The sequence below is a fragment of the Chrysemys picta genome, chromosome 8, assembly GCF_011386835.1.
Source record: "Chrysemys picta bellii isolate R12L10 chromosome 8, ASM1138683v2, whole genome shotgun sequence".
Lineage (NCBI taxonomy): Eukaryota > Metazoa > Chordata > Testudines > Emydidae > Chrysemys > Chrysemys picta.
This window is the reverse complement of record NC_088798.1, coordinates 62,651,000-62,678,764: the sequence shown is the minus strand read 5'-3', so window position 1 is coordinate 62,678,764 and position 27,765 is coordinate 62,651,000. Positions and strand designations below refer to the sequence as shown.

At 44.8% G+C, this 27,765-nt stretch overlaps 1 protein-coding gene across 6 annotated transcripts in view; it reads left to right on the top strand.

Annotated features, from left to right (window-relative positions):
- Positions 1-27,765, top strand: part of RXRG (retinoid X receptor gamma) — a 103,403-nt gene that overhangs the window by 46,795 nt on the left and 28,843 nt on the right. For 4 of the 6 annotated variants that reach the window (XM_024110094.3, XM_065554583.1, XM_042851416.2 and 1 more), the window contains exon 2: positions 25,259-25,518. In XM_024110094.3, the coding sequence (XP_023965862.1) occupies positions 25,259-25,518 (260 nt within the window). Of the gene's footprint in view, positions 1-3,354; positions 3,647-24,348; positions 24,476-25,258; positions 25,519-27,765 lie in introns of those variants that run through there. The other 2 variants (XM_005283393.4, XM_065554584.1) reach the window with 2 other exon arrangements.

Genomic DNA, 27,765 nt, shown 5'->3' with positions numbered 1-27,765 from the left:
TCTCCAGTCAGACAGGGCTGTGCCCATCACCGCTGATTACAGAGCTGGCCAAAGGGTGTCACGTTAGGTGGGGTTCATTTCTTCCTGACTACCAGAGGGCCTCGGGCCCTGGTACACCTCAGTCCCTCCTGTTCTCTGGCCGTGACTCACCATAGTTTAGTCTCCTGAGGATTCTAATCCTTTGATCTTCTTCCGGTGGTTGCCTGGGTGGCCTATGAAACACAGGAGGTCAGACCAGACGAGCTGGGGGTCCCTCCTGGCTTGGAACTCTATGTGACCAAAGATGTGTTTCCCTGATGGGAGCAGTGCTGTTTGCTGACCCGCCTGGCTTGCCTGTACTATGCTTGTTTTTAGAAGTAGGTACGTGGGTCCAGATTCATCATGCCCCTATCAACACTTGCGCTCATCCTACATTCTGTTCTACTAGGGCACCGCAAACGAGTCAGCTTGTCTTGGTACCTCAGCCCACCTGTAAATCCCCCAATAGCTAACATCCTGTTACCTCTCTTCCCTTGTCAGGATTTGAACAAGGGCCACCAATGATCAGAAGCCAGTGCATTAGTCCACTGCACCCCCTTGCCTCCCTCCCTCTGCCAGGGTTACCCTCATAGGGATCTCATCCTTCATCCAAGAATTAGATCCGTTCTGCCCATCTCTAGAATCCAAGGAGCGAGAGAAGCCAGGGGCTCCTGGAGTGCCGGGCCATTGAAGTCAACGAGCTGAGGAGCTGGCTCCTTGTGTTCCTTTCTATTGTACACGGTTCATTTACTCTCTGGGGAGGGGAAAGGTAGACTGATGAGCTGAATATGTCTGTAACTGTGTTGCAGCCCTACGGCTGCTGGCAAGTAGCCAGCATGGTCCATGATGTCCGAAAGGTCATGTAACTTTGATTTAATCCATTTGCTCATTGATTTATCCCACCAGGCTCTGTTCTTGGCCCCCTCTTCTTTCTTTCTTTCCATTCCTTGGGTGATCTCATCTGCTTGCAGCTTCAGCTACCATCCTTGTACTGAAACCCTGCAAATCTACTTCCCCACTAGGGTGACCAGATAGCAAGTGTGAAAAATCGGAACAGGGGGTGGGGGGTAATAGGAGCCTATATAAGAAAAAGACCCAAAAATCAGGACTGTCCCTATAAAATTGGGACATCTGGTCACCCTGTTCCCCACACTCCGTGCAATCTTGCTGCCCAGCCTGTCTTTGACATTTGTCAGATCACTTGCTAGCAACATGACCTGAACTGAATTATCCCAAGCTCTCTTCTCTCTCCCACAGTTCCTGCCGCTACAAACAACTCTGCCATCACTCAGACCTATAGCCTAAGAGCCATCTTTGATGCCTTGCTTGACCCATGCATTCAAGCTACCTTTAGAGCTTACTGCTGCTTCTTACATAATAGTCCCAGCATCTGAGCTTTTCCTCCTAGCCATACAGTTAAAACACATGCCCAACCTCTTCCTCAACCTCCTCATCATATCCAGCCCTTCTCCCCTCTGGCCTGCCCTGCACCCACCCCACCTCTAGTTCATTTGCACCACCATCTAAGATCCCCTTCCTATCCCATCACTCTGGCCAGTTCACACGCCGCCCCTACCCTGTCTTAGAATCTCTCCACTGGCACTTTCTTATATCATTGCCTCAAATTCCAACTTCTTCCCTTTGCCTTCACAGCCCTCCACAGCTCTATCCCTCCTTGCTTATGTCTCCTAACACATCACCCTGGCCTGCTCCACTCTGCCAGCCGTGACTGCTCGCTTCTGCTGCTTCTACTACCTCCTGCTCCTTCAGATCCCGTCTTCAGCACCCTCCGCTGGGATGCCTACTAGAAATTGGAAATGGCTATGCTAAGGGGCAGTTGGGTATAGCAGATATAGACTTAACACATGCTGTATAATATGTATAAATAGGGCCCTACCAAATTCACGGCCATGAAAAATGCATCACGGACTGTGAAATCTGGTCTTTTGTGTGCTTTTACCCTATACTATACAGATTTCATGGGAGAGACCAGCATTTCTCAAATTGGGGGTCTTGACCCAAAAGGGAGTTGCAAGGTTATTTTAGGGGGGTCATGGTATTGCCACCCTTACTTCTGCACTGCCTTCAGAGATGGGTGGCCAGAGATTGGTGGCTGGTGGCTGGAGAGCGATGGCTCACCAGCAGCAGCACAGAAGTAAGGGTGGCAATACCATACCATGCCATCCTTACTTCTGCGCTGCTGCTGCTGGTGGCTCTGCCTTCAGAGCTGGGCTCCTGGCCAACAGCCGCGCTCTCCAGCTGCCCAGCTCTGAAGGCAGCACTGCCGCCAGCAGCAGTGCAGAAGTAAGGGTAACAGTACCGCACTCCCCTCCCCCCACACACAATAATCCACAACTCCTTTTTGGGTCAGGATCCCTACTATTACAACACTGTGAAATTTCAGATTTAAATTGCTGAAATCATAAAATTTATGATTTTTAAAATCCCATGACTGTGAAATTGACCCACATGGACCGTGAATTTGATAGGGCCCTACATATAAATATTGCATCACTCACTCTTTCTGTGTTGCTTGGCTTCTTAGATTGTAAGCACGTTGAGGCAGGGTCTGTGAATGGGCAGAGCTCTGCACAGTTTCGGAGCCACTGATTGCAAATAAACAAGGCCAGGGTTTTCAAAGGTGTGTAAAGGAGTTACCCACCCAAATTCCATTGAATTTCAGTGGGAGTTGGATTCCTAACATCGTTAGGCCCCTATGAAAACCCCATCCAAAATAAATAAATAATTGCTTTGTAAAACCTGTTTGAAAAACCTTACAGTGCTACATAAAACCAAATTCTAGCATTCTAGTGTCTAGCACCTTGAGGCCATTATGATGGGCACCCAATGGATGGATGGACTGTAGGAACTTTAGTTTCCGATACCGTGAGTGTGACCTTTTCCCTGTCACAATTATAATCCTATATGTATCAAACTGTTTGAAATTTTGTGGGAGGAAATGCATTATTCCCCATCCCCTAACCTGTGTGTACTTGTCTGTCCATCTGTCTGCGGAGTGCAATCTCGTTAAAGCAGGGATTGTTCCTTCCCAAGTGTTTTGAAAGCATCTTCCACACAGCAGGTGCTACTGTAAATAAATAATAATAATAGTAGTTACAATAACCTGCATCACCTTTTTATTGGTGCAAAAAACCACAACCCCCCAAACAATTTCATTCCCCTTCCCCTTGAATTTCTGACCTATACCGGTGCTGTCACACATCGATTGTTCTCTTAGCTGGTAGATTATGCCACCAGGACAGTGCAGTGTGAATTTGCAGGGAGCTGCAACAGCTGAGTGCGGAAGCCCAGCCCTGAGCTGAATCGGAAAGCAGCAGAACAACAGTATGCCAAATTACAGACGGCAGCTGCTACCGTCTTGAAGATACTATGAAGTCTCTCGTCTGGAGGATCTCTTATAGACTCGAGGAGGCAGCTGCCCCAGCATTGTCAGAGATTCCATGGTATCACAGAGCACTGCCCCAAGCTTGCCAGACCGTGCTGAATATTAAGGATCTTTGAAGTCGGAGGAGAGGCAGTTGTATTAAAAAAAAGAAAGGGATGAACTGAAGATTAAACATGTATGGGAATTATCCTCACTTCATTAAGTTTCCTGCTGGCTTTGGCAGTAAGTATTACACTTGCACTTGCAATCTTAGCCTTCTGGGTTAGATAGACAGACCGTTTAAATTGCCAGAGTACGTGAATGGGAAGTATTAAAGCATTTACCTAGCTTCTAGATAGCCGTAACCTTATAATGGTCTCTACATGCTTGAGAGTGAAACTGTCTTATTATTATGAACCCCATCAACTGTACCACAACTGAACTAGTCTGCCTAGAAATTATGCATGCTTCATCCAAGCCAGAGAGGAATTTTTCTCTAAAGTTTGGCATAGGTTGGACAAGACATTTGAAAGATGCATGTACTTATTTGTGTGTTCTGTGAATGGTGGATATTAATCAAAACAATAGGATAATATCACATAATTATCTTTCCAATTGGACTTCTTTACCTGTTTGTGTTTTTGGAGGAAACAAATGATTTTAATACAGCAGTTTTTCCTCAAAAAACCCCGTAGAGAACATTCTCTTTTCTGTCCAGCGCAACTACCCCCACCCCCGGACACTGATAAATAATAGTCTGACACATTGACAAATGTAGCAAAATGGGACTTCAAGCGAAGTGAGGCAGGCGTCTGCAATGGACTTTGGTTATAATTTGTGATGCACCGTGATATGCCGCATGCCAGTGGGAAACTCTGAGCTGCAGGAATCAGAACTCTTGCAGGGACTATAGGCTTTGAATTTCTTGAGGTTGATCATTTTTGTTATTCTGTGTGTGTGAGCGAAGGAGATGAAGGACAGCTTTCAGCTGTAGCCGCTCAGTTTGGGTGCCAAACGTAAGACACAATGGGCCCAATTCTTTTTTGCCCTGCAGTTGGTGCAGGCACTTATACTAGTGCAGAGTGGGTATAAAATGCTGCCAGATCAGTATATTTGTGTGTTACACCTGCTTCGCATTAGAGTAAATGACCATACGCAGAGCAGAGTAATAGTGGATCAGATCCATTGTGACTCAAATTGGGCACTCAAGTGTATGCGTGAATGAATGTTTTTTGGGGGTATTTTTGTGACACCCACAAAAATCAATGCAGCAGACATCTCAAATTGGGCATGTGCCCAAAAATATTGGGCACTTTTTGAAGATATTGCCATTAATGGGTTGAATGTACTGATATGTTGTACCATGGATTCTCAGCCTGGCATCTGAGTTTCATAGAGACATTGGGAAGAGGTGTCTGAGTTAAATGGGAGAGGGTCTTGGCTAGATGGGAGGTGGTTAGGGAGCCGGGGACCACTGTGTTCCATTATACAAAGCTCTGGAGAGGTTTTCATTTGGCTCTTCCAATATTTATATTTAGCATTTCTCACACTTAAACTTTCCTAGTGACTGCTTAAAAAAAATCAGCAATTAGGTGACAAAGTGAAAGTGTAGATTGTGTTGTGAACATTTAACATAAGTATGCAAATTATTGCTAATGAAGGGTAATTCTCCAAACATGTACCTTAAGTCTGTAAATAATTCCAAACCATACTTTGAGGGCACCTATGAGGTGTCTATATAGCAATGCATAGCATCAATTTCTCAGCTAGCAGAGTTATATGAGCTAGTGTCAAGGCTCGCAAGTTGAAGTAGCAAACCTTTTTTTGTCTTCTCGGGCCAGCTTACAGCTCCACTGAAGTCAATAGCTCCATATCACTTTACACTAGCTGATGATGATGTCTCCTTGTTTTCACGCACCCTTAACTTGCCCAAAACATTCCCCTTTCAGTCTGAATTTTTTTATGATTTGGTTTTGGCAGAAAGGGGAAATTTGTTTGGAAAATCAGAATAAAATCCATTTCTGAGTTGTGGGAGGGGGAACCCATACTTTTCCCATTATTAAAAAAAAAATCACACCCTTGTTTTTGAACAGTGACACAGCCAAATAAATGAATAAAACAAATGCTGAAGTTTAAAACGGGGTAGGTCCCTACTCCTGAAGTGAGCTCCACCAGGGCATCGCTTTCTGCTGCCAAGGAGTTTGGGGCGACAGTTGTTAGTGAGGTTTAAAGGTGAATGAAATTGTTTGAGGAAGAAAAGAGATATTTTTGCTCCACCCACGAAGATCAATGCAGCTTTTATTATAATGGTGTTTTGCACTCTACCAACAGCTCAATACTTTAGGGAATTTAATTGTGATAGGGAAAAGGTAGCACTAGCATTGTCTGAAACCAGTTTATTTCATCTGTTTGTCCACTTTGAGAGGCGCCTGTCGATTGAGGCACGATAAACTGTGATGCCAACTCAGCAGTGGTTGAAGGATAGAATAGAAATTGGTCTTTATAACACCTTAATTTAACTCAGTGGGTTTGACAGCGCTCAATATCATTATTAATAATTATTAATTTCTTTGTATTCTAGCAGCTCTCACAATGTGTTAGGCACTCTACACCGACATAGAGAGAGAGACCCACACAAAGATAAATGCTTTTGGGAGTTGGGGATTGAATGGAAAGCTTTATAAGTGACTGCAAATTCACTTCAGAGAATACTCAATGAGCCGTGCGTGTTGTTTGACAGCATATTCTCCCTGCCTGTGAGCGGATGGTTGGGTAGGAGCCTGGACTGCTGCTGGGACAATTTGTGAATGAGAGACTGTGTCTGACTTGTATTGCCAATCCTGAGCACTCAAAAACTCTTAGTCAGCTCCGCAGAATCATGATTGTCTTTAAAATGATGATTTTAAAGAAACAATACATTGGGAATTCTTTTTATTTGCCTTCTTTATTTTTTTGGAACCTGTGGGGTCCATTTGAGCCATATTTTTAAGCTCTTCTCTGCCACTCTGAAGATTAGAAACTTTTATTATGAAAGCTGAGATTTTTATGTATTCACGTGACTCCAGGAGTTGGGCTTTAAGAAACACACCAAATATTGCAAAGCATGATCAAATCATGAGAGCTGGCAATACTGCTTATTTAAACACATATAGCAAAGTTCTCCAAAACCCTGTCTCAGCTTCAGGACCAAGAGGAAGCAATGGCTTTGTGTGTACAGCGGAATCATAAAAGCTGCAATTTTAGGATCTGTCAGCAATGTTTGTTGTATTCTACATATTTTGCACACCCTTATGGGAAAGCCCTATGGAATTTAATAGGGAGGAAATCAATAGGGATGTATAGAAATTAAATAGGGCTTTAGGATTTATTAGAAAACAATATTCTCTCTCTTCAATTGTATCACCCAATAGCATTTAGTAGACAATTATATTGCTGCTGTAGGAATCTGTAAGGAAGGACTCCCTGATTTGGTCATCAGCAGAGATCAAACTTTGGCCCTCTAGTTCTTCAGTAAAGACTACTATCAGTTGAGCTAAGGGACCAAGTTGATTAGCTGGGCCAAGCAGCGAACTGCTGTGGATCAGCTGCACAGGGATACAAACACACATGGTCAATGTGTTATGTATGGGCTGCTTTAGTAAGTTGTTATTGTTTATTAAATTCTATAGGACTTGCACATAATGGTTAACTCTAAACTTTCCTTTAAATTAAGGGGGCCAGTGACACATGGAAGCTTAATCAATCATGGTCCTTCTTCCCTAACTAATTTGCATGCTTCATTTCCATTAGTCATAATGAGTCGGCGTGAGGGGATCTGTAGATGTGTCACGGGTTCTCATTGGCAGATTGCTCAATCCCCATTGTCACAGCCTTTTAAAGGTTCCATGGCCATACGCTGGCTCTTGGGCTCCATCAGAGGGGAGCCCTGCTCTGAATGAGCTGTTGGGCTGACAGGTGTGGGATCCCTGCTGGGCTCTGCTTCCTCTGAAGCATGTGGCCGTCAAATGGGGGATAGGGATGATGCCCCACACTTCCCCGCTTATCTACCCTGCGCCTTCACAGCCCTGCTCCTTTGCTCTGCCCTGCTCCTCACATTCCTAGTCGTCCCCCCTCCCTGCAGTATCCCCACATGGCTGCTTCCCCGCTCCTCTTGGCTCCCCACAGTGCTGCTTTCTGGTACTGGGGGAGCAAGGAGAGTGTTGTGGGGATTGGGGAAGAATAAAGCAGCTGTGTTGGATGCAGTGGGGAGATGGAATGGGGACGCAGGGATGTATGTGGGCCTAGCGGATGGGGGGCTCTGATAGGGGCACTGGCGTTATGTGAAGTGGGGGCCTAGGGAGTCCAGTGCCTGAGTGCCGATGTCTTTGCATTCTGAGGGCTTCTCCAGGAACGTTGTCCCCATCCCTGCATACTGTATAGCCCCGTTCTCCCTGCAACACACAACCCTCTTCCCCTCTAGACCTCATGCACATTTTTGGTCTCCACCCACTGCCCTTGGCATTGCTACTAGCCCCTTCCTCCCATGCATATCCCCTACCTGCACCAACACCATGAGAGAAAATATGAAAAAAAAAACCACCCTAATTTATTTTTAAAAATTGGTTTAATCTGCGATCACAAGCACTAAAATGTCTTCCTCATGATTGCACGGTATCACTACAAGGCAAAGGTCTTGTGGTTTGGGGGCCCTAATTGGCCATTTCCAGACCTTAACATGGTTGGATTTCTTGTGGCTCTGAATTTCCTGGGTTACTAATGCTTGTTTTGGGGATAATTCCCACCTCCTTGTAATGTTTTTTTTAACCCTCAGGTTACTGATATGTACTCTCACCCTTAATATCGCCTGTATTCCATTCACACTAGCAAGGCACACATTTTTAACAATGAGTGGCATTAACCAGTGGAACAGCTGACCCAGCGATGTGATGCATTCTTCATCGCTTGGACTCTTTAACTCAAGCTTGGAGGTCTTGCTAAAAGAGAGGGTCCAGCTCAACCTGGGGTTGATGCAGGAATCACTGGGTGAAATTGTACAGCCTGCGTTATGCAGGAGGTCCGACTATATTATCACCATATTGCCCCTGCCGGCCTGAAATCTCTTTGTCTTAATGTCATTTTTTGCCTACATACATAAGCAAACAATCACTGTCTTTGAAGGCGAAACGCACTGCAAGTGTGAAATATTATGAATGATTTATCATTAGGTATTTCATTGTGAACATTTTATGTTTAATAATAAAATAGCCACTTACAAACCACTTGTAATCCAGAGTTAGTTAGCACACCTTTCCCCCCAGGCACCATATGCAATTGTTTGGCTGCCATAAGCAGAGTTTTTTCTGGCTGTGAGTTAATTCATTTATTGTGCAATTCCACTTATTGGGTGTGAAAGGCTAATTGCAAAGTGGCTAAGCAGAAAAAGAAGGTAATCCTGATATATTTAGGGCATGTGTAACTAGGATATTATGGAAATTATGTACTGCTGTTGTCCTCTCCTGAACTTTTGTTTCACTCTTTGCTAAGGCCAGGCAGTTTTGTCCTTTCTGAAAAAAATCCACAGCAACACTATCAAATCGGGACTATTGTTATTAAACCACGAACTTTAGATCTTATTCGTAGCTGCCGGTCATCCTGAGAGTCAATACCATACAACTGCTTAGCGTACAAATATTTACATTAATACCAAAGACTGAAGGACAATAGTGAGCATGTCCCACGAGGAGCCAGATTTTCAAAACTAATCTGCCAGAAATTGGGACTGTGAAGAGGTGGCTGGATATGTGGCTGGACACCTCCATTAATGGCTGATTTCCAGAGGCAGATTGGGCAAGTACATTCAGAGGTAGCTAGTTCAAAAGCTGGCAGGTGGTAGCAATGCAGAGAGAGCTGCAGTGGTCAGAATTGCTGCATGTGCTGCTGTTGGATAGAACCCCACAGAGTCTGTCTAATCTACCTCCAGTCTGCCTAGAGAGTGGCAGGAAAAAGCCAGAAACAGTGTACAGCATTTACCAATCCCATTTGCACAAATTGTGCATGCAATCTGCATACATTATGGAGTAGATGCCTTACTATACAGCCTGCCTCAAATCCATGAGTTCCTGTCTGCCAAAATCTGCCAATACCCATCTCATCTCTCAGTCCCTCAACTCCTCTTCCATGTCTAGACCCCCTCACTCTGGGTCAGCCTCTTTGCAGCTTCTGCTACATCAGCAGCCCTGCCAGAGGCTAAGCACTCTCTCCCCTGGGCCTTTGAGTTGTTTCTCATTGGAGTAGAGAGAAGGCACTGAGGGTCGGCAAGGTGCTGGTTGACTGGCAGGCGAGAATGGAAATGGGGTCTCAAAAGCTGGCCGCTTCCATGCTAGCTATTGGCTAAAACCCAGCAACACCACCTGGCAGACAGGGGAGTCAGGAAACCAGAGGTGTCTGTCTACCCAGTCACTTCCAGCTGTAGGTGAGATGTAGTTGGGCCCCCTGAACCTCCAAGTGATGTTGCCCTCAGGAGCAGTGTGTGATGAGTTGAGGGCCCCTATCAGCTGGTTTCAGAGTCTCCCGACCAAGGTTGAGGAGCAAAAGTGCTAACCCCTTTGCTCCCTGCCTGTCCCCTTCCCACCAGGCTATCCACGTCTTCCTCAGATCTGCAGGATGCCTCCTCAGCTCTTTCTTGCCTGCCCCTGTCTCTCTGAAGCTTAGCTGCCTGCCTGTGAGATGAGGATGGTGACACTTGCCTACCAGGGGGTCGGGAGGCTGAATGTGTCAATGTTGGTAATGTACGTTGAGATTCTCTGATAAACTTGCTTTATTCCATGCAGACCCTCGGGCCTTCACCCAGGCCTTCCGTTCTTTGCCAGTTTCTTGCTGCGGTCTTAGAGCTTGTCTGTACTTGTGGTGGCATGTAGGGTTCATGTAGCTACATGACACAGTGAAAGTCAGATTGCATCCAAAATCACTATGGTGTGTAGTTACATGCAGCAGTAAGAGGTTCCGGTAGCCAGGAGGCAGCGGGACACTATACTGCTAAAAATAGCACAGAGGTGGGCGCTGCTTGGGCATGTAGAGAGCTGTGTGGAGTATGTACCCAGGGGGTTCAGGCCTGTAGGACCTTCTGCTCTACTCTACTTCCCTAAGCTGTGCCTCACCATCAATACTGTTCTTTATACCCCTGCTATATGGACATGCTGTGTCTGTACCCTATACACCACCATAAGTGTAGACCTACTCGTAGCTTCTTCCCTAGTCATGTTGATATGTTTCCTTTCTGCTTCTGTTGTATGTTTCCAAGTTGTCCTGGGTCTACCCTGTCACCTCTTGCTCTGGAGAACCCAGTCCAATGCCTGTCTTGTTACGTTGTTTGGTTCTTTCCTCCAGGGGTGTCCTAGCCACCACTTTTGCCTTTCCATAATTTCCTGGCTTATCAATTGTTTTTGTCCTCTTCCAAAGCCCTTAATCTGTGATCTTTTTTATGGCCAGCTGATGTGGAGGATTTGTCTAAGGCAGCTGTTTGTGAAAACTTGCAGTTCAGGTAGCAAAGATACTGGGGGAGGTGAGAAATCCTTCCTGACCATTGCAGGAGCCAAGACGTTACATTTGATTGCCCTAATTCCTCTAAACCAAAGATACTGTGGGCCCATTCTTCTCTAAGTGGGAATAACCAACACAGAGGAGAGGAGATGTTCCAATTCGTGGCATGTCCTTGAACTCTGGGGAGGGACAGATTTCCCTGCCTCAGGGAAGAAGTGAGGGTTGACTTGGTGGATGCTCTGGGGTTTCACTATGGAATGACTGAAGTCCAGCTAAAACCCAGAAGAAACCTGTCCATTGTTGAGCTTGGTAACAAAACAGTTTTTTTCTACTTCAGCCTCAGAGGCTCTTACCACAACGATCCCTGCAATATTGTGAGAATTCGCCTTATTTGCAAACAACGCCTCAAAGAATCATCAGCCACGTGGGTCACCCCATTAGCTGTCCTGCTGCAACGTATCCTCCTAGACACAAGGTGTCGTCTCATGTGATAAGGATGTTCCATGGACTCATCCATTCTCACTGTATAGGCTGGGAGGATCGGAAAAGTTTTTTAAATGTACACGTTTTTATTTGTTAAAAGGATACATGTGATAAAGAATATGGCTCCAAGGGGTGCTGCAGTGGCTGTCTCATTTTCTGCTGATGCTCGTTGGCATACTCGCTCGGAGATGAGAACTATTTGGCTTTGCCACAAAGTCCCCTTTATAAGTACTCATCTAGCTTGGCCTGCAGCCATGCCGCCTCAGGCTGAAATCTTGTCAGCTCTCCCAAGTTAAATAGGGTTAGGCCAGGTCAATCTTTGACTAGGAAAACTCCCAGGAAAACACAGGCGCTGCAAGCAGCGGTGCTGCAAACGATTCAGTAGGGGGCATTGTGGTGCTGGAGGTGCACATGCCAATAAAAGTCTCTAAAAAAATCAATACTTTAACATGGGATTTCCATAACGTATACCTCCAGTAGCCATAGATATACGTTCAAATGCTACAGCCACAGGAGAGATTCTCTTGTACCTTGTGTGCTAGAGGGTTGTGGTGTTTGGAACAGAAGGACAAGAATTCTCTGGTCTCTGCAGCTCGAAGTGGTGGTGGCCACACATTTGTAACGGAACAGTGGATGCCTCTTGTAACTAGCAGGCCAGGACATAACAAGAAGCAGTGGCTGGACAGATTCAGATTGGAAATAAGGTGCAATGGAGTAATTAACCATTCAGATGATTTACCCAGGGATGTGGTAGACTCGTGAGCATGTGTGAAAGCCTTTAAATCAAGACTGGAGTTCTTTCTAGAAAAGATGCTCCTGCCCAACCAGAAGCGACGGGCCTCTGGCCTGTTTTCTGGAGGAGGTCTCACTCGATGATCAGAGCGGTCCCCTCTGACCTTAAAATCTCTGAGTTCCACTCTTTTGTGTGGGAAATTGCTGCCCCCACACAGTGCAATGGTAGCCAAGGCATAGCACAAGTCCTCTGAAAACTGCCAAGGGCAGTGCTCAAAATGTCAGTTCAGCTTCATGCCCCACAGGATGTCACCTTGAGCCACACAGTTACTGGCACAACAGACTGCCTGCAAAGCCTCTGGCTTCAAGAGAGCCCAGTCCTGCTGCTCATAAGCATTTCAGTCGTCTAGGTGCATCGGTTCAGCTCATGCCAACTTGGAGTTACAATCTTTACCCTTTGACTTTTCCAGTATTGCTTCCCCAAAAGGGCAGTGGGTGCCACGCACTGGCTGAGATCAGTCCCCAATTGGGATCAAATTGGGGAAAAATTTGAGCCACAGTTTGTGCCCCTGGTGCATGCAATAAATAAATAAATAGAAGAACCAGGTGATTTTGTAAACAGCTGATTTGGGGAGAGGGCTGTTTCTTGGAAACCCCCTGCTTAAATTATCCCAAACTTGTTCTGCTATTCCTACTCTGCACCAACATGAGACACAGCAAATTTCCAGACAATCCCATTAAGAATGTGAACTTCAGAGTGCTTAGAACGGGCGACCTTTACAAAAAGCGATGCTCAACCTGAACTCCAACAGAGCTGGCACTGTGCTATAATTCACAGGCGGGCTCAGCCTCCTACATTTTTCTGGAATGAAGTCCAAATGTGTTACTGCTGCCTGCAGGATTCCTGAATTTTATTCTCCACCCACTTGAGCCAATGAATAAAAGGCAGCTACTGTATAGCATCAGGGAGAGGAGACCTTTGGGACTGTGAAAACCAGGGAAGGAAGAGAGAGGCCAGGAAATCCTTGATTTGCTGATCGTTCTGATTGGCTGCATGGCTGCTCTTGTGGTATAGCCTGAGTCACAGCTGGAGATGCCATGTCCGCATTGCTAGCTTGAGTGACGCTAGCACAAATCCAGCTACCCGTGATGGGAGGCACATGCCCAGCTGCAGTGTAGACATCCTCAGAGTGCCGGAGAGACGTGGCTGAGCAGGGCAGCTTCTGTGATGCTGCAGAGTGGATCTGAACTTCAGAGTGGAATGGGCTGGAGGGGACCAGGTCTTTTCAATGGGACAGTGCAGATCTGAGCCTGGAGAAAGGAACACTATGGGAAATGAGAGGAACTCTGGCCCGAGCAGAGGAAGATGGCAAAAGACGGAGGCAACTCAGCGAATAGGGTTAGCATGGTTTGAGCTGGGAAACCCAGCAGAGAAGGAGTTGGGAACACATAAGAGCTGCTGTGAGCTCCTCTATATTCTTATCACAACAGTGCACCATATTTTACTTCTAATGGTGCCAAAGGAGAATGCAGATATCTCCACAACTCAAACAGGCACGACCACCTGGGGAAACTGTCTTCCTTTCCTCAAGTTTATTTTATTTTGTCTTCTAACCATTGCACGATCTACTCAGATTTCCAGGGTGTGTGTGAAAGAAGGTGCTGTATAACATCGCTTTCCCCCTGCGATGGTCATCTGTCATGGGAAGTATGCATTATTTATTGAATAGTAGAGCTGATGCATAGAGATTGATGCTGCCCGTAGTCCTGTAGGATTGTGTAAAAAACAATAACCTTTCTATAGGATTGTTTTAAAACCATCCTGTAGAATTTAATAGAGAATTTTCTCTCTTCTATAGAATTTTGTTGGATGGCTATAAAAACGTATAGAAAATGTCTTGTTTTCTGTTCATTTCTATGGATGAAATCCTGGTCATTTTGAGGCCAATGGCAAAACTCCTCTTGGATTGCAGTTAGCTTTTAGAGTCCTTTCAATAGAACTGTATTACATTTTGATAGCACCCTATTGGTTTTATCCTGGTTATTTTTTCTACAAGACTTTCCCATAAGGGTGGATGTCTGTCAAGCAGTAGACTCAGTGGAAGGTTCCCACACTTCCTGCGTCTGAGAAGCTCTCTCTTCTTGTTTTGACCTTCCTACTGTGTTCTTCTGTGCACACCTCCAAGGATTTTCTTAGTACTTTCTGGTCCTTTGAGAATCAAGACCTGCTGTAAATATTTTCTAGTTATGTGTCAGATAAGGCACAGTTGCCTTGGGAAGCAAAGTCTTGGATCTCTTTCTCCATATAAATTAACCATTTCCAAGATATATAGTCTCTTAGAAGCAAGCTACAAATGATTTTTAAAAAGAGCTTGTGCCCGAAAAGATGCTTAGAAATATCAGGACTGGCAAATCTGGTCATCCCGAGACCTACTGGTGGACTTCCAGAGAGACTCAGAGATGTTTCTTATGGGCTTTTACAACTTAATTGAAGGGACAGTCGAATCTTTAACACAGCCATCCTTTCTCCCAAGAGTATATTAGGTATTGGACATTAAATGGTTAAATAGACATTAGCAAAAGCAAACTTGACAACAACAGCCTGACTAAAAAAGTCTTGTTTCTCTGGTCAAGTGCTCAGCTTTCAGTGACTTGTCACTTGTAGAGCTGCAATTTCCGTAGTTTCCCATTTACTATAGACTCTTCTAGGATAGAGAAGACATACCATCCCCCACTCACACCACTGGCATGCACTTATATGAAGACCCTCACACTTGTACTTTTGAATCCCTGAGCACATATATGCATATGCTCATGTGTTTGACTGAATCTGTCTCCTTTAGCAGCTTCAACTCCTTTGAAGGTGCCTGGGAAGCAATCCCCATTTATGTTTCTGGTCGCTAGACAACAACAAAGATTAGAATTTACAAACTCAGCGGCTGGGAGAGAGGCATCTGATATATTTACACATGTCAAGAAGCAGGCAGGTGTGCAAACCTGGCCAGTTTAATCGGTTCTAACTCAGGTCCCTGCATTATATGCTTGTTTTGGTGCACGGTGCGTTTGATATTTGTGTGAGTGAGCGTGCACATGTGACTGCCCTCTGATGGGTGGAATGTGGCTTGTGAATAAGGGCTGCTCTTTTACCTCACTGAATTTGGACACCTTTGCTTTGTCCATATGGAGGATTAGTCACCTGTGTAGCACACCTATGTTGCAGCAAACTCCCAGCGTAGAGTGCATTGGTGTAAATCGTGACTTGCACTGGTGCAGCCTAAATCGGGTTCAAATGGTTTACATGGGTGCACCAGCACCACACCAATAGCTAAACCCGCCCCCTCCCCTCCGACAAAACCTGAGAATCAAAGCTTTTTATTCTTTTCCTGTGTCTCAGTAGCTGGCTGGTAAAGGTGGTACCATAGGTCATGCTGGCCTTAAGCTGTAATGTTATTAAAATGTTTAAAATCAAGTATTTATTGGCTTTCCTCTCAGGTATTTTTCTGCCAGTAGGGCAGATTTTAGCCATCGCTAATCTCCTCCCCTAGCCCCTATCTTTTTGCTGTAGCAATGTATTTAATCTACACATGAATTTCAAAACCAACTGTTGCTGTCTGAGGCAGACAAATGTGCTGTAATTTCCAAGACAGGCAAAGTACTCACTCAACACCTCCCTTTAACTTCAGCATTTAAACATTTGATCAATGACTGAAAATAAATAAACAAACAGACCCAGTCCTGGATCTGGAACTTATTGGAGCTGCATTTACAAAGGGCTGGATACTTTTATGCTTGCGCTAACCACATTTGTAGTTATCCATGCTCAGACAGGGTCACCAGACTGCGTGCTGCAGAGTGTCAGCTAATCTCTGCAGGAGATGGGAAGAAATGTTGTGCACTATTGTACCGTTGGCTCTCCTTCATCAGGTATCAGCCACTGCCAGAGGCAGGATACCAGAATATCTGTGGTCTCTTCCAGCATGGCAATACCTGGCTGTGTTCCTGCAGAGTATTCAGACGCTAAAGAGTTAACGTCATCGTATTGCTCTTGTAACTTGTGTCCAGCCATTCCTTAGCTAATAAATGCTACAGAAGGATAAGGGCTCAGTTCATCTTTTTCTGATGCTGGTGTAAATCAAAAGGCACCCCACTGAAGTCAGCGGAGTTACACCAGCATGAAACCAACGTGCGTCAGGGAAAATCAGGCCCTATGTTTGGTGGGTGGCTGCAAATCTAATCTGGAGTCCAGTAAATATGAAAATTAAGCCAGGCTTTCCTGTAGGAGGGTGAGAGCTGGGGCAGGTAGATCTGAGCTCTTTCCCCTCCCTGAAACTGCAATGGAGCTGGGATTCTTGTTTTGCTCAGCCAATGGCCTGCCCTTCCCCTTCACACTGATACGTTGCAGTCGGGCAGAATTTCCAGGATTCACTTGTCATGTTTCATTACCTGACGGACAGACTCTGGGACCACGTTAGCCTATTTTAAATGTCATGTGTACCAAAGTCGTCAGGAAAGGCTGAGATTTCAATCCCTCCAGGCTGGTGCTGGTGCAGAGGATTTTTTCCCCGTGGATTTAGTGTCTATTCACCTCCACAATAACATCATAGTCTCTACAGCAAGTCATCTTCTTGCTGGGCCACTTGACTCTCCCCATCCCCCCTGAAATTTTCTCTTTGCTAACTGAAGGATAAGAATAATCCTGCTGTCCCTCTGTGGAGCTGTTACAAGTGTCAGGGTCTTGTTGATCGATCAGTTTCCTGTTGGAAAAATCAGGGATGTGGAGCCTGAGTACTTTGCTAGTGTAATTTGTTTTATTTACGCTACATACACCTGTCTTGGAAGAGGGGTGGTCGCAAACTGCACACAGACCATCCCCTCATTCAGGATTCTCACCCAAACCCCATTACTCAGGTCCCAGCAAAGAAATCTGCACCAAAAATTGACTCTAGCGAGAGAGGTTAAGGCTAATGACAAACACTCTTGCTGTTTGCAACAGCTCCCCCAAACCAACTACATCAGCAAACCAACTACAGTGTTTTGTCAAAGAAGGTACACTGCTTGCCTGCTAACAAAAAGAATGTGCAAAACTATGTGTTACAGCGCCATCTAGTGATTGCCACCATAACAATGCTATACATGCTACACTTGCAAGATGGTTGGGCTGTGATGCTGGAGACTTATATTCAATTCCTGGTTCTGCCACCTACTTGTTGTGTGATTTTGGTTATGTCATTTAGTCTCGCTGTGCCTCAGCTCCTTGTATGTAAAATGGTGTCAATAATGCTTCCTGTGTATGTTTAGACTGTCAGCTCTTCGGAGCAGGGACTATCTCCTACCATGTGTCTGTACAGCACCTAGCACAGTGGGGCCCTGATCTTGACTGGGGCCTCTAGGCCTTACTGTGATACAAATTATGACATTTTCACTTGAGAATCTTAAAGCACCTTACAGATGCTAAAGCCTAACACCTCAGGAGTATTGTCTCCATTTTATGGATGAGGAAGCTGAGGCACAGGGAGGTGAAGTGACTTGCCCTGGGTCACACAGTGAGTCAGCGGTATTGCTGGAACTAGATCTTAGGCGTGCCCCTGACTCCTAAGTGTGAGACTACTCTCTTAATTTGTGACTGGGCAAAACTCCCATTGACTTCAGTGGGGTAAGGATCTCATCCCTATGCTTCAGTGTGGTGCCACTGAAGAGGCTAATAGCAGTAGCTTTTGGTTGCTGCTAACCCCATGCTGATGAGAAACAGTGGGTCACAGGGTCTTGGGTGCCAATGGTAGTTCCTTGAGCCATCCATTCTTCAGGTTCCTATAAGTCATTGTGCATTAACAATAACTCAAACAACGCAGCTGGAGTCCAAATAAACCTTTCTTTTTGCCGTGTGCTCCACAGAAGCCTGTCCGAGCAGCCACAAAGTTCTGTGAAGGGTAGTTCCTTGCTCAGTGTCTAAAGCTCTCTCATGTGTGGTTGACCCCCATCGTTTTCCTTTTGACCAACCAGCACTGATAGTCTCCAGCCATGTAGACACCGGGAGCTCTTGCTTAGTCCGATTTCTTCACTGACAATGTCTTGCCTGACACAGCCAAACCATTTGCAGTGTTGTTGTAGGCGTGTCGGTCCCAGGATATGAGAGACACAAGGCGGGGGAGGTAATATCTTTCATTGGACCAACTTCTGTTGGTGAGAGAGTCAAGCTTTCCAGCTTACACATAGCTCTTCTTCAGCTAAATACACTTGGCCTCGAACAACTGTTTCATAGTGTCAAACCCTGACACAAACCATCTGCCATATCCGTTCTTGCTCTGTGTTTAACCACAGTGTCATACTTCTGCAAGCGCAATACCATTCTTCGGCGAGCTGGTGGTTTTCTGTACTTTTTTTGGTCCATGATTGCTTTGAAAGGCTTGTGCTAAAACTCCACTGTGAATTTTCTCCCCCACAGCGCTATCTCTCCCTGCCCAGCAGACCGCTGTTTCACGCTGCTCTTTTCAATCTGTGCAGAGTTGTATTTCCATGGATGGGAGAAACTTGGACATAAACAGAAAGCCAGTGGTGTTTTGCAGTACAGTAGTAGCAGCCACCAGTTCTCTCTTAGATATGTCCACCTGAACGACTGCCTCTTTATTGAGATCATATTACGCCAGTGTTTGCCTGCATTGGCAATCAGTTTTTTCATTTGGGTCAAGGTAATATCTTGCTGGGTGTCTGATTGAAACACTGACACTTTCAGAAGGAGATTTTAGTGGTGACAAAACTCCTGCAAGGTGCGATGTGAATGTGGAGAGGTAAAATCAACATCCTTGACATCTTATCTAGCTCTATACGATTCCCTGGTGGCCTCCTCTTAGTGATTGCTGCTATCACTGCAGGGTTGGGCTTGATAGCCACTGCTGAATCACGTGACCAACATATTTATCCTCAGTTGCTCTGCTGATGCTTTGGCTGGATCTCACTTGATCCCCTTTTCTCTTGTTCTCTGAAGCCAGTCACCTATATGGGTGCTCACTCATACACACATGCACGGAGACGTTTAATGGCATGCAGTATTGCCAGCCCAAAAGTCATGAGTCAGTCCCCCAAAATCATGAGATTTTTGAAACTTTTTTTTTTATTTGCCATCTGGATTTTGAATCTTTAGGGTTCATGTTTTCAAGCTTTTCTCTATAGTCAGGAGAGCTAGAAAGTTACTTTTTTAAGCAATGCAAGTAGAGATTCTCACATATTAACATGACACCACGAGCTGGAATTTAAAAAACAACCCACAAATGTTGTAATAATTTGTTGGTCTTTCATGAAAGCTGAGATTCCCCCAGACCCACAGAACTCTGAGAGACTTCAAAAAAAAAAGTGACATCCTTGATAAATTTGCGAGAGGTGGCAACACTGTCTGCAAAATATCTCATGACCACAGATGCACAGTGGGGTCTTTGCTGCTGTTATGCTCTTCTGCCGATAAGCGTTACAAAAAGTGCATGCTTGAAAAGGTGCACAAAGTACCAGGAGCAGTTCTTCCCTTTTGTCACTCCGCAGCATTTCCTCTGCCACAGCTCTCAACACCAATGTATGTCATCACCAATGGCTGTAGCCGACAGAGCTCAGTGTGTCTTTAGTCCATTTTCTTTTTGAAACACTTCTTAGGATGAATGAATACTGAGGAATGAGCAGGTGCATCCATATCGCCCTTGTGGGTAGAGATGATCTAAATGGTTTCTGTTTTTAATTTTGTAATTTTTTTTTAATTGTTTCCATTTCACTGGGTTCAAAAACTAAAAATAAAAAATGCTATAAAAACAGTTACCAAACTGCTTATAAATGCTTCGTTTTTATTTTCTTAAACCAGATTTTTTGATAAATGCAAAATTTCAATAATATTTTGGATAAAAATTATTGCAGAAAATTTTAGGGGAGACCAAAAAATGTAGACGACGTTAACAATTTTTTCACCATTTTTATTCTTTGGGTGCAAAAAACAGCGTTTTTCGATAAAAATTCAGCCCATTTACTTTGAACAAGTACAGCCAGCTCTACATGTGGAGTATTAACTGTGGTTAGCAGTGAGCTTTCTTTGTCCAGTTTTATCTGCCATCTGGCACACAGGATGCATCAGCCAATTTTGTTACCTTATCAAATGTAATCCCGTTGCTTGACAGCTCTGTTCCGGTCTTGTGGATTTAGGCACTGTCATCATTCTAATGTGCATGATTTCTGCATGACCACCAGGAAGTTTATCCCCTTGGTAGGGTCATCTAATTTGACAATTACCCCTAAATTTTCTATCTTCAATTTCTTCAGCCAATAGAGCAAGGTCCACTTTAATCTCGTTTTCCCCAGGAATCCTCCCTGATCCATGAAATACGTATTTGTATTCTGTCTTAGCAGGTGTTAGCGACATTGGACCTGGGATCTTCCCAATTGTCATTATCAGTTTGATCCATGTCAGATCTAGGCATGCTTAGAGACTAGAAGAGTGGCAGTGCATCTGTGTTTGCAGTGTAGGATATTAGATATTTTGTCCCCAGGGCCGGCTCCAAGGCACCAGCTTGTCAAGCAAGTGCTTGGGGCGGCCACTCTGGAGAGGGGCGGCACGTCCAGGTATTCGGCGGCAATTCGGCGGACGGTCCCTCACTCCGCCTCGAAGCAAAGGACCTCCCGCCAAATTACCACTGCAGATCGCGATTGCGGCTTTTTTTTTTTGGCTGCTTGGGGCGGCCAAAACCCTGGAGCCGGCCCAGTTTGTCCCCTCACTGTCCTCATACCTGGCACATACCATGGCTCACTTACCTAATAAAACAATTTATGGGTGGGTGTTGTGAAGGATGTTCAGAGCTTTACTGTGTATAAACTGATTTGTAAATTTTTTGGACAAAAGGGAGGAAGGTTGGTCTTGAAGTTAAGGCACTGGACTGGCATTCTGGAGGCCTGGATTCAATTCATGGCTTTCCTAGAGTCTTGGTATGTGACCTTAGGGCTCGTCTACATGGGGAAATGGACTGGAATAAGCTATGGTAGAAGAGATGCTTGTATGACCACTCTATTCCAGAATAGAAGTGATTTTATTCCAAAATAATTACTCCCCTTTGGAAGCACACTAATTATTTTGGAATAAAGTGACTTTTATTCAGAAATAGAGAGTCCACAAAGGGAGCTATTCCAGAATAGCTGTTTGAGTCAGTTTCCCTATGTGGACAAGCCATTAGTCATTTAATCTTCCTGTGCCTCAGTTTGTTATATATGCATAAGGAACAATAATACTTCTCTAGCTGACAGGAAAGATGTGAAGATAAATTCACTGGTGTTTGCAAGGGGTTCAGATACTGCAATGATGGTGGCTGTGTAAGTACCTGGATAGATAGATAGATTTCATCATTTTATCAGACCAAGATACTCATTTCCTATAGCAGCGAGACTCTCAATACTTTTAACACACATTAATGAATTAAGCCTCCCAGTGACCCTGTAAGGCACAGGTAAGCATTATTGTCCCCATTTGCCAGCTGGGGATAGCAAGGCCCAGAGAGGTGAAATGAGCTTGCCCATGGTCACACAGGAAATCTGTAGCAAGGCTTGGGACTGAACTCTTATTTCACAATGTGTGGTCATTTCTCTTCACCGCACGAGCAGCCTTAGATTTGCTGTCTGATTTTCCATCTTTAATGTTTTCTGATCTAGCTGGCCCATTTGTGGTCTGCATTACCTACCATTAACCTTTCAGTGGAGTGGTATTTCTTCTGTTGGTTTCTCAAAGCAGAACCCTCATGCCTAGAGTATTCCACTCTGAGTGGAGAGATGAGGGTGCATAGAGGAAAGGTCGTCACAACTGATTTTCCATGGCTGGCATTGTGGTTCTCAACCGGGGTCTGTGTACCCCCGAAGGTACGCAGAGGTCTTCCAGGGGGTACATCAGCTCATCTAGATATTTGCCTAGTTTTACAACAGGCTACATAAAAAGCACTAGCGAAGTCAGTACAAACTAAAATTTCATACAATGACTTTTTTATACTGCTTTATATACTATACACCAAAATGTAAGTACAATATTTATATTCCAGGTGATTTATTTTATAATTATATGGTAAAAATGAGAAAGTCAGCAATTTGTCAGTAATAGTGTGCTGTGATACTTTTGTATTTTTATGTCTGATTTTGTCAGCAAGTTGTTTTCAAGTGAGGTGAAAATTGGGGTATGCAAGACATATCAGCCTCCTGAAAGGGGTACAGTCGTCTGGAAAGGTTGAGAGCCACTGGCTTAGAGCATGACTGTTGGTTTCTGTTGGCTTTGCAAGTAAGGCAGCTTTTCTCCTTTTAACATTGCTGCAAAGTTGTTTATGTGACAGTGTTTGTTATTTTACCTGAAGTAACAATCAAATCTGATTCAGAGGGAAGCTGCACAATAAAGACGGGAAAAGGTCAGCTTCCTGAATAACATTAAAGACATTTGTCAGAGTCAAGGAGGACTGGATTTTGCTGTTATCAACCCATTTCAGATTTAATTCTGCACAGGGAGGGGAAAAGGTCTTTGTCAATTCTTACTTTTGCTTTTTGGATCAATTCTCCCGGTGGGAAAGGAACAAATACCAAAAGGATACAATGACAACCACAGAAGCCTTCAAGGCAAAGAGAGGTGGTCTTGATTAATAGGTAGAGCAAAGGCATGAAAAGCAGGATTTCTGTGTTCTCATCTGAGCTCTCCTACCAAAGTCTTATGTGACCTTAAGGGAGTCACTTCACTTGTTTCTTCCTCAGTATCCTCAGTGGGGGGATATAGTGATTCTTCAGCTGGAAGAGAAATTATAAGGAAAATGTCCTGTTCCCTAATGGTTTCCAAGTAAGAACACTTTCCCCTCAGGAGACAGGCCCTTGACTGTTATCTAACTCATTCCTTCTGTCCTCCAATCAATCAGCCTGTTCCAAACATGGCACACTTTCCAAAAATGTTCAGCTCAGAGAGATCCATTTATTGTTTTTTGTGTTGTTCAGTTGGATTTAGAGGAACACAGCTGACTTGTTCTAGTTTTAAATGCAGAAAAATGAAGGTACTTTTCAGACTCTGTGTATCTCGGTACTGTAAGTACTGTAACTTGAAATCTTACCCAGAATCCATTGCACTGATTTAGCTTGAGATGTCAACCAAAGAGCTTTTATCAGTACCACATTCATTCATCAGAAGAGGATAATGATATATAATTTGCAAACTGGCGTGAGTTTTCAATTCCGGCTTTTTTGGCACTGATTATCTTAGCATATCTTCCAACATGATAGTCAAAGCAAAGGTTGTAATAAGAGTCTGAAATAACTCTTGAAACTGGAGCATTTTGATACCAAACTAAATGGACAAATGACCCAAACAGTATCATGGGAGGCAAGATACGGACTAGATGGGTCAAGGGTCTGATATACGGCAGGAGGTGAGATACCAGTGATCTGATGTGGAATTGCAGGAGGAAAGATGCTGATTAGAAGGTTCAACAATCTGCTCTTGGTTACGGAGGGGTGAAATGCAAGACTAGATGGGTCAGTGGTGTGGTCTGGTGTGGCGGGAGGCCAGACGAGGTACCAGACAAAATGCCCCAATGGTCTCAACCAGTGCAGCTCCAATCCTTTCTGTATACACTGCCATGGGTGTGTGATGCTAGCAGACCAGGTGCCAGCTCATGCATAGGCCTCATTAAACACTGACAAACGCATAGCTGGAAACCAGTCTGGCTCACCTGTGTGTTAGCGTTTTTAAAATGGGCATTGGCTTTATAGAAATGTGTTTAGTGTTTGGACTTTCTGAACGGTTTGTGAGTTGCTGCCTGCAAATCTCACTTGGAATATCTGTATCCCATGCTCTAAGGTAATATTTAAGTGTTTTGCTCTGTAACTACAAAAGTGTTTGCTTTGAAACTGCAAACCCTTCCAGTCAGACGAGAAGCCTTACCGAGTGTGAGATACTAGCTTACCACAAGAGGTGTCGCCTCCTGCCCAGCAAAAGAAGGCCCACAGACATCAGACAAGTCATCCTGGAACAGTGGACAAAAGACTTTGTTGATTGCTCCACCAACACCCAAGAGACCTGCACAAACCCGTGTCCCATCAGGTTGAGCTCTGGGGGAAGGGGATAAAAATCCCTGGCAAGAAAAATTACTACCCTTATGCTGTTTGGACTCTGAGGGGCAAAGATTCCTAACATAAGCAAAGACCCCTGTGCACCTTGGACTTCTAGGGAAAGGGCAGGACTTCTAAGGAGAAGCAAGGGATCCCCAGCTGGGCAGCTTGGGTCATCTCTAAAGAACATAGAGAGCTTGCGCATTACAGTAGCTTCTATCACTGTTTGAAACCTAAGACTGTAACTCATTTGTGAGTATATATTTACCTGCTTTAACCTTGTAAATAACTGTCTTGTTTCTTTTCTTCGGGCAGGTCGTCACTAGAAATTTACAGCTGCAGTTGCACTGCTGTAGCGCATCTAATGAAGACGCTCTAAGCCGACGGGAGAGAGCTCTCCCATTGACTTAATAACTCCACCTCTGCAAGAGGTGGTAGCTATGTTGGTGGGAGAAGCTCTCCCATTGACTGAGCGCTGTCTACACAGGCGCTTAGGTCGGTATAACTACCTCGCTAGGGGGTGGATTATTCACACCCCTGAGCAATGCAGTAATACTGAAGTAATTTTGTAGTGTAGACCAGGGTTTAGTTAATAAATCTTCAGTTAGCTTACTATCAGATTGGCTACAAGTATAGTCTTTGGCATGAGATCTGAGGTAAATTGACCCGGGGTAAGTGACTGATCCTGAATATTTTTGTGATTTTTGGTGTAAGGGTCCATCTATGACAAAGGCAGGCTCACCTGGGTGACAAGGCAGATCGGCGTACCCACGGGGGCTGTCTGTGACTCCATTATAAAGGCTGTTAGAGTGCTTGAGGAGTTCACACTTGATACCTGGTTGGTGAAATCAAAGTATAGAACTCACAACCAATTTGGGGTTTGTGGCCTGGTTTGTAGCAGTCTGCCCTGAGGTTGGCACTCACGCTCATGAGCCACTCTGACAGGGTGATCCAGACTATGACTGATATGGAGAAGATATTGGTCTGTTTTCCCTTCCCCCTCCCTCTACTAAGGCTTTTCTCCTGTGCTTTTAGATTCCCCCGTTCACACCAGTTCTACATCGGTGAGCTCATCATCAAGCTTTTCCCCAGGGAATTCAGTGGATGGCCATCCCAGCTACATGGAGGCTCCAGTGGGTGCTTCGAGGACTCTTGCATCTCCAATGAACACGATAGGGTCGCCTGCAAGTGCGCTAGGCTCGCCATACAGAGTCATCGCTTCATCCATTGGATCTCATTCTGTTTCCCTGTCTTCAGCTCCTGGCATGAATTTTGTGGCGCACACCAGCCCTCAGGTGGGTACCAGCGACTCTGTTCTTTTGCTACAGCTCATTATGTTTCTGGGATGAATGACTGAGTTTGAACACTTAGTTTTCAGCTGTGCATGTTTAGCCATTTACAAGGATCTGATCTAAAGAGGCCCTCTGATTGTTCCTGAATAACTCCCATTAATATGAACAGGGAGAATAGGCCCTTTTCTATTTAATTTAGAGCTGGGTGAATAATTGATTTTTCAGTTTGGTGGCAATTCCAAAAAAATGGAAAAAAAAAAAAAGTTTGGGTTGAATCAAATCTGAATTCTTTTGGAATTTTTTTGGGAATCAGGTTTGTTCCAGCTGGGGGCTGAGAATCTGGGTCGCCTACACCTCGGCTGAAAGCGCTAACCCCTGGGCTTCTTGGTCACAGGGGAGGGGTAAAAGATTAACAGAATCTCCTCCTCCTCTGGCCATTTTGGGGCCGGGCAAAACTATTTGTGTCAAATTCGCGACTCGTTTTGGGTTGACCAAAACTGCATTTTTGGTTTGATAAAGTATTTGTTCGAAAACTTTCGCCCAGCTTTAATTTCATTACATACTGCATACTTCTTCAGCTTGTGTTTGAGTTTAATAATACTGTTCAGAGAGTGACAGTCAAAAATATTCACAATTTGCAACACTGATGAAAAATTGTCTTCAAAATTTCAAATTCAAATAAAAAAATAGGAATTTTATTTTGCAATGTTTTTTTTCCAACTTTTTCAACCCGTTTTAGTTATGTGCCTATAATTGGCCCTGGCAGGATCAAACCGTAGAACAGTGGTTCTCAAACTTTTTTTTTTCGCGGACCACTTGAAAATTGCTGAGGGTCTCAGCGGATCACTTAATGATCTTTCTGAATGTTGTTTGTACTGTTAGCTAACCATTGTAAAGCACTTTGGATAAAAGTGCTATATATAAAAAACCTTAATAATAATTAAAGTTTTTTTGTTCTACATATAAAAGCACACAACTCATATTTTAATATCAGTAGTCTTAGTTTTCTAATGCAATGGGTGTGCCTTCTCCCCCACACTGTGGCAGCCCTCGAACAGGGGCTGGGAAGGAGGGGGTTCTCTCTCCCACCACAGAGCTGAGGCTGGGAAGGAGGGCCGTCTCTCCCTGGTAGCTGCAGCCCTGGAGCTGGGGAAGTTTCCTCTTTCTCTGGCTGCCACAGCCCTGCACATCCTAAATCCCCCCCCCTCTTATCACCTCACTGCCCCCTCCCAACTACCCCCTATTCCCTCCAGGGCCACCACCTGACCTTACATGTGCGTCTTCTCCAGGGTCCAGGCACGTAATTAGTGGAGCCATCCCTGCGTGGCTCCACTAATTAGGTGAGTGGCCCTTCATTGTCTTGTGTGCAGCCACCCAGGCGCGCACCTTAGAGGGAACCACCTGAATGGCGCTTGCAGCCCAATGGTGGTCCATGGACCACAGTTTGAGAACCTCTGCCCTACAACATGCTTGTGATTGCTTGGTTCAGTCCATTGTTAAATACATGCCCTGGCTAAAACTGGCAGGTGAGAGGCTTTATGGCAGCCATGAAGAAGTATGTAGGTGTTGCTGATTTGTTATCATACTAAGCTTCGTGTGATCCCTATTATTTAAAAACCAATTGTCCATTTCCGGCCTACACTCCTTGATGGCATCCCTGTAACTGTGCTGAGATGATGAGAGATGCTTTCTGGTGCGATCAGGGGCACTTTGTATTGGCTTGGAAGATGTTTCGATGCCAGTGAAGACAGCCCAAGAGTGGACTGAAATACCCCATGTGGTAACTGGGCTTCCCAACTTAATGCCAACAATGGTGGGCCTGATTCCCAGTTACACTAAGGCCCCATTAGACCACTCTGGCCGTATAAAAGGACTATCAACACCCCCCTCAGAAAATCCCAGTGCAGGGAACCTCCCTGGTTTAAGGGCTCCCGATCCTCAGAGCTGGCCTAAGGGATCCACACCAGCACTGACTCCTGGCCCCTGGTGTAGATTGGTCGTGCAGTGGCTGTGCAGTGCTCTGTGGTTATTCTCTGCTTCCCGGGGCTTATAGGGAGTCATGGGAAATAGTTTAAATTCCAGCAGCCCTGAGGCACCTCTAATTTAAGCCAGGGATCAAATGTGCACATAGATCCAGAATATGAGGTGGCTTAGAGACCCTCCATCTCTGCCCCAAGTGCAGGAACAGAGTAACTGAGAACCGGGTCCAGGGTATTTTGCCTAAGTGAAAATGACTGGCTGGAGTTAGCC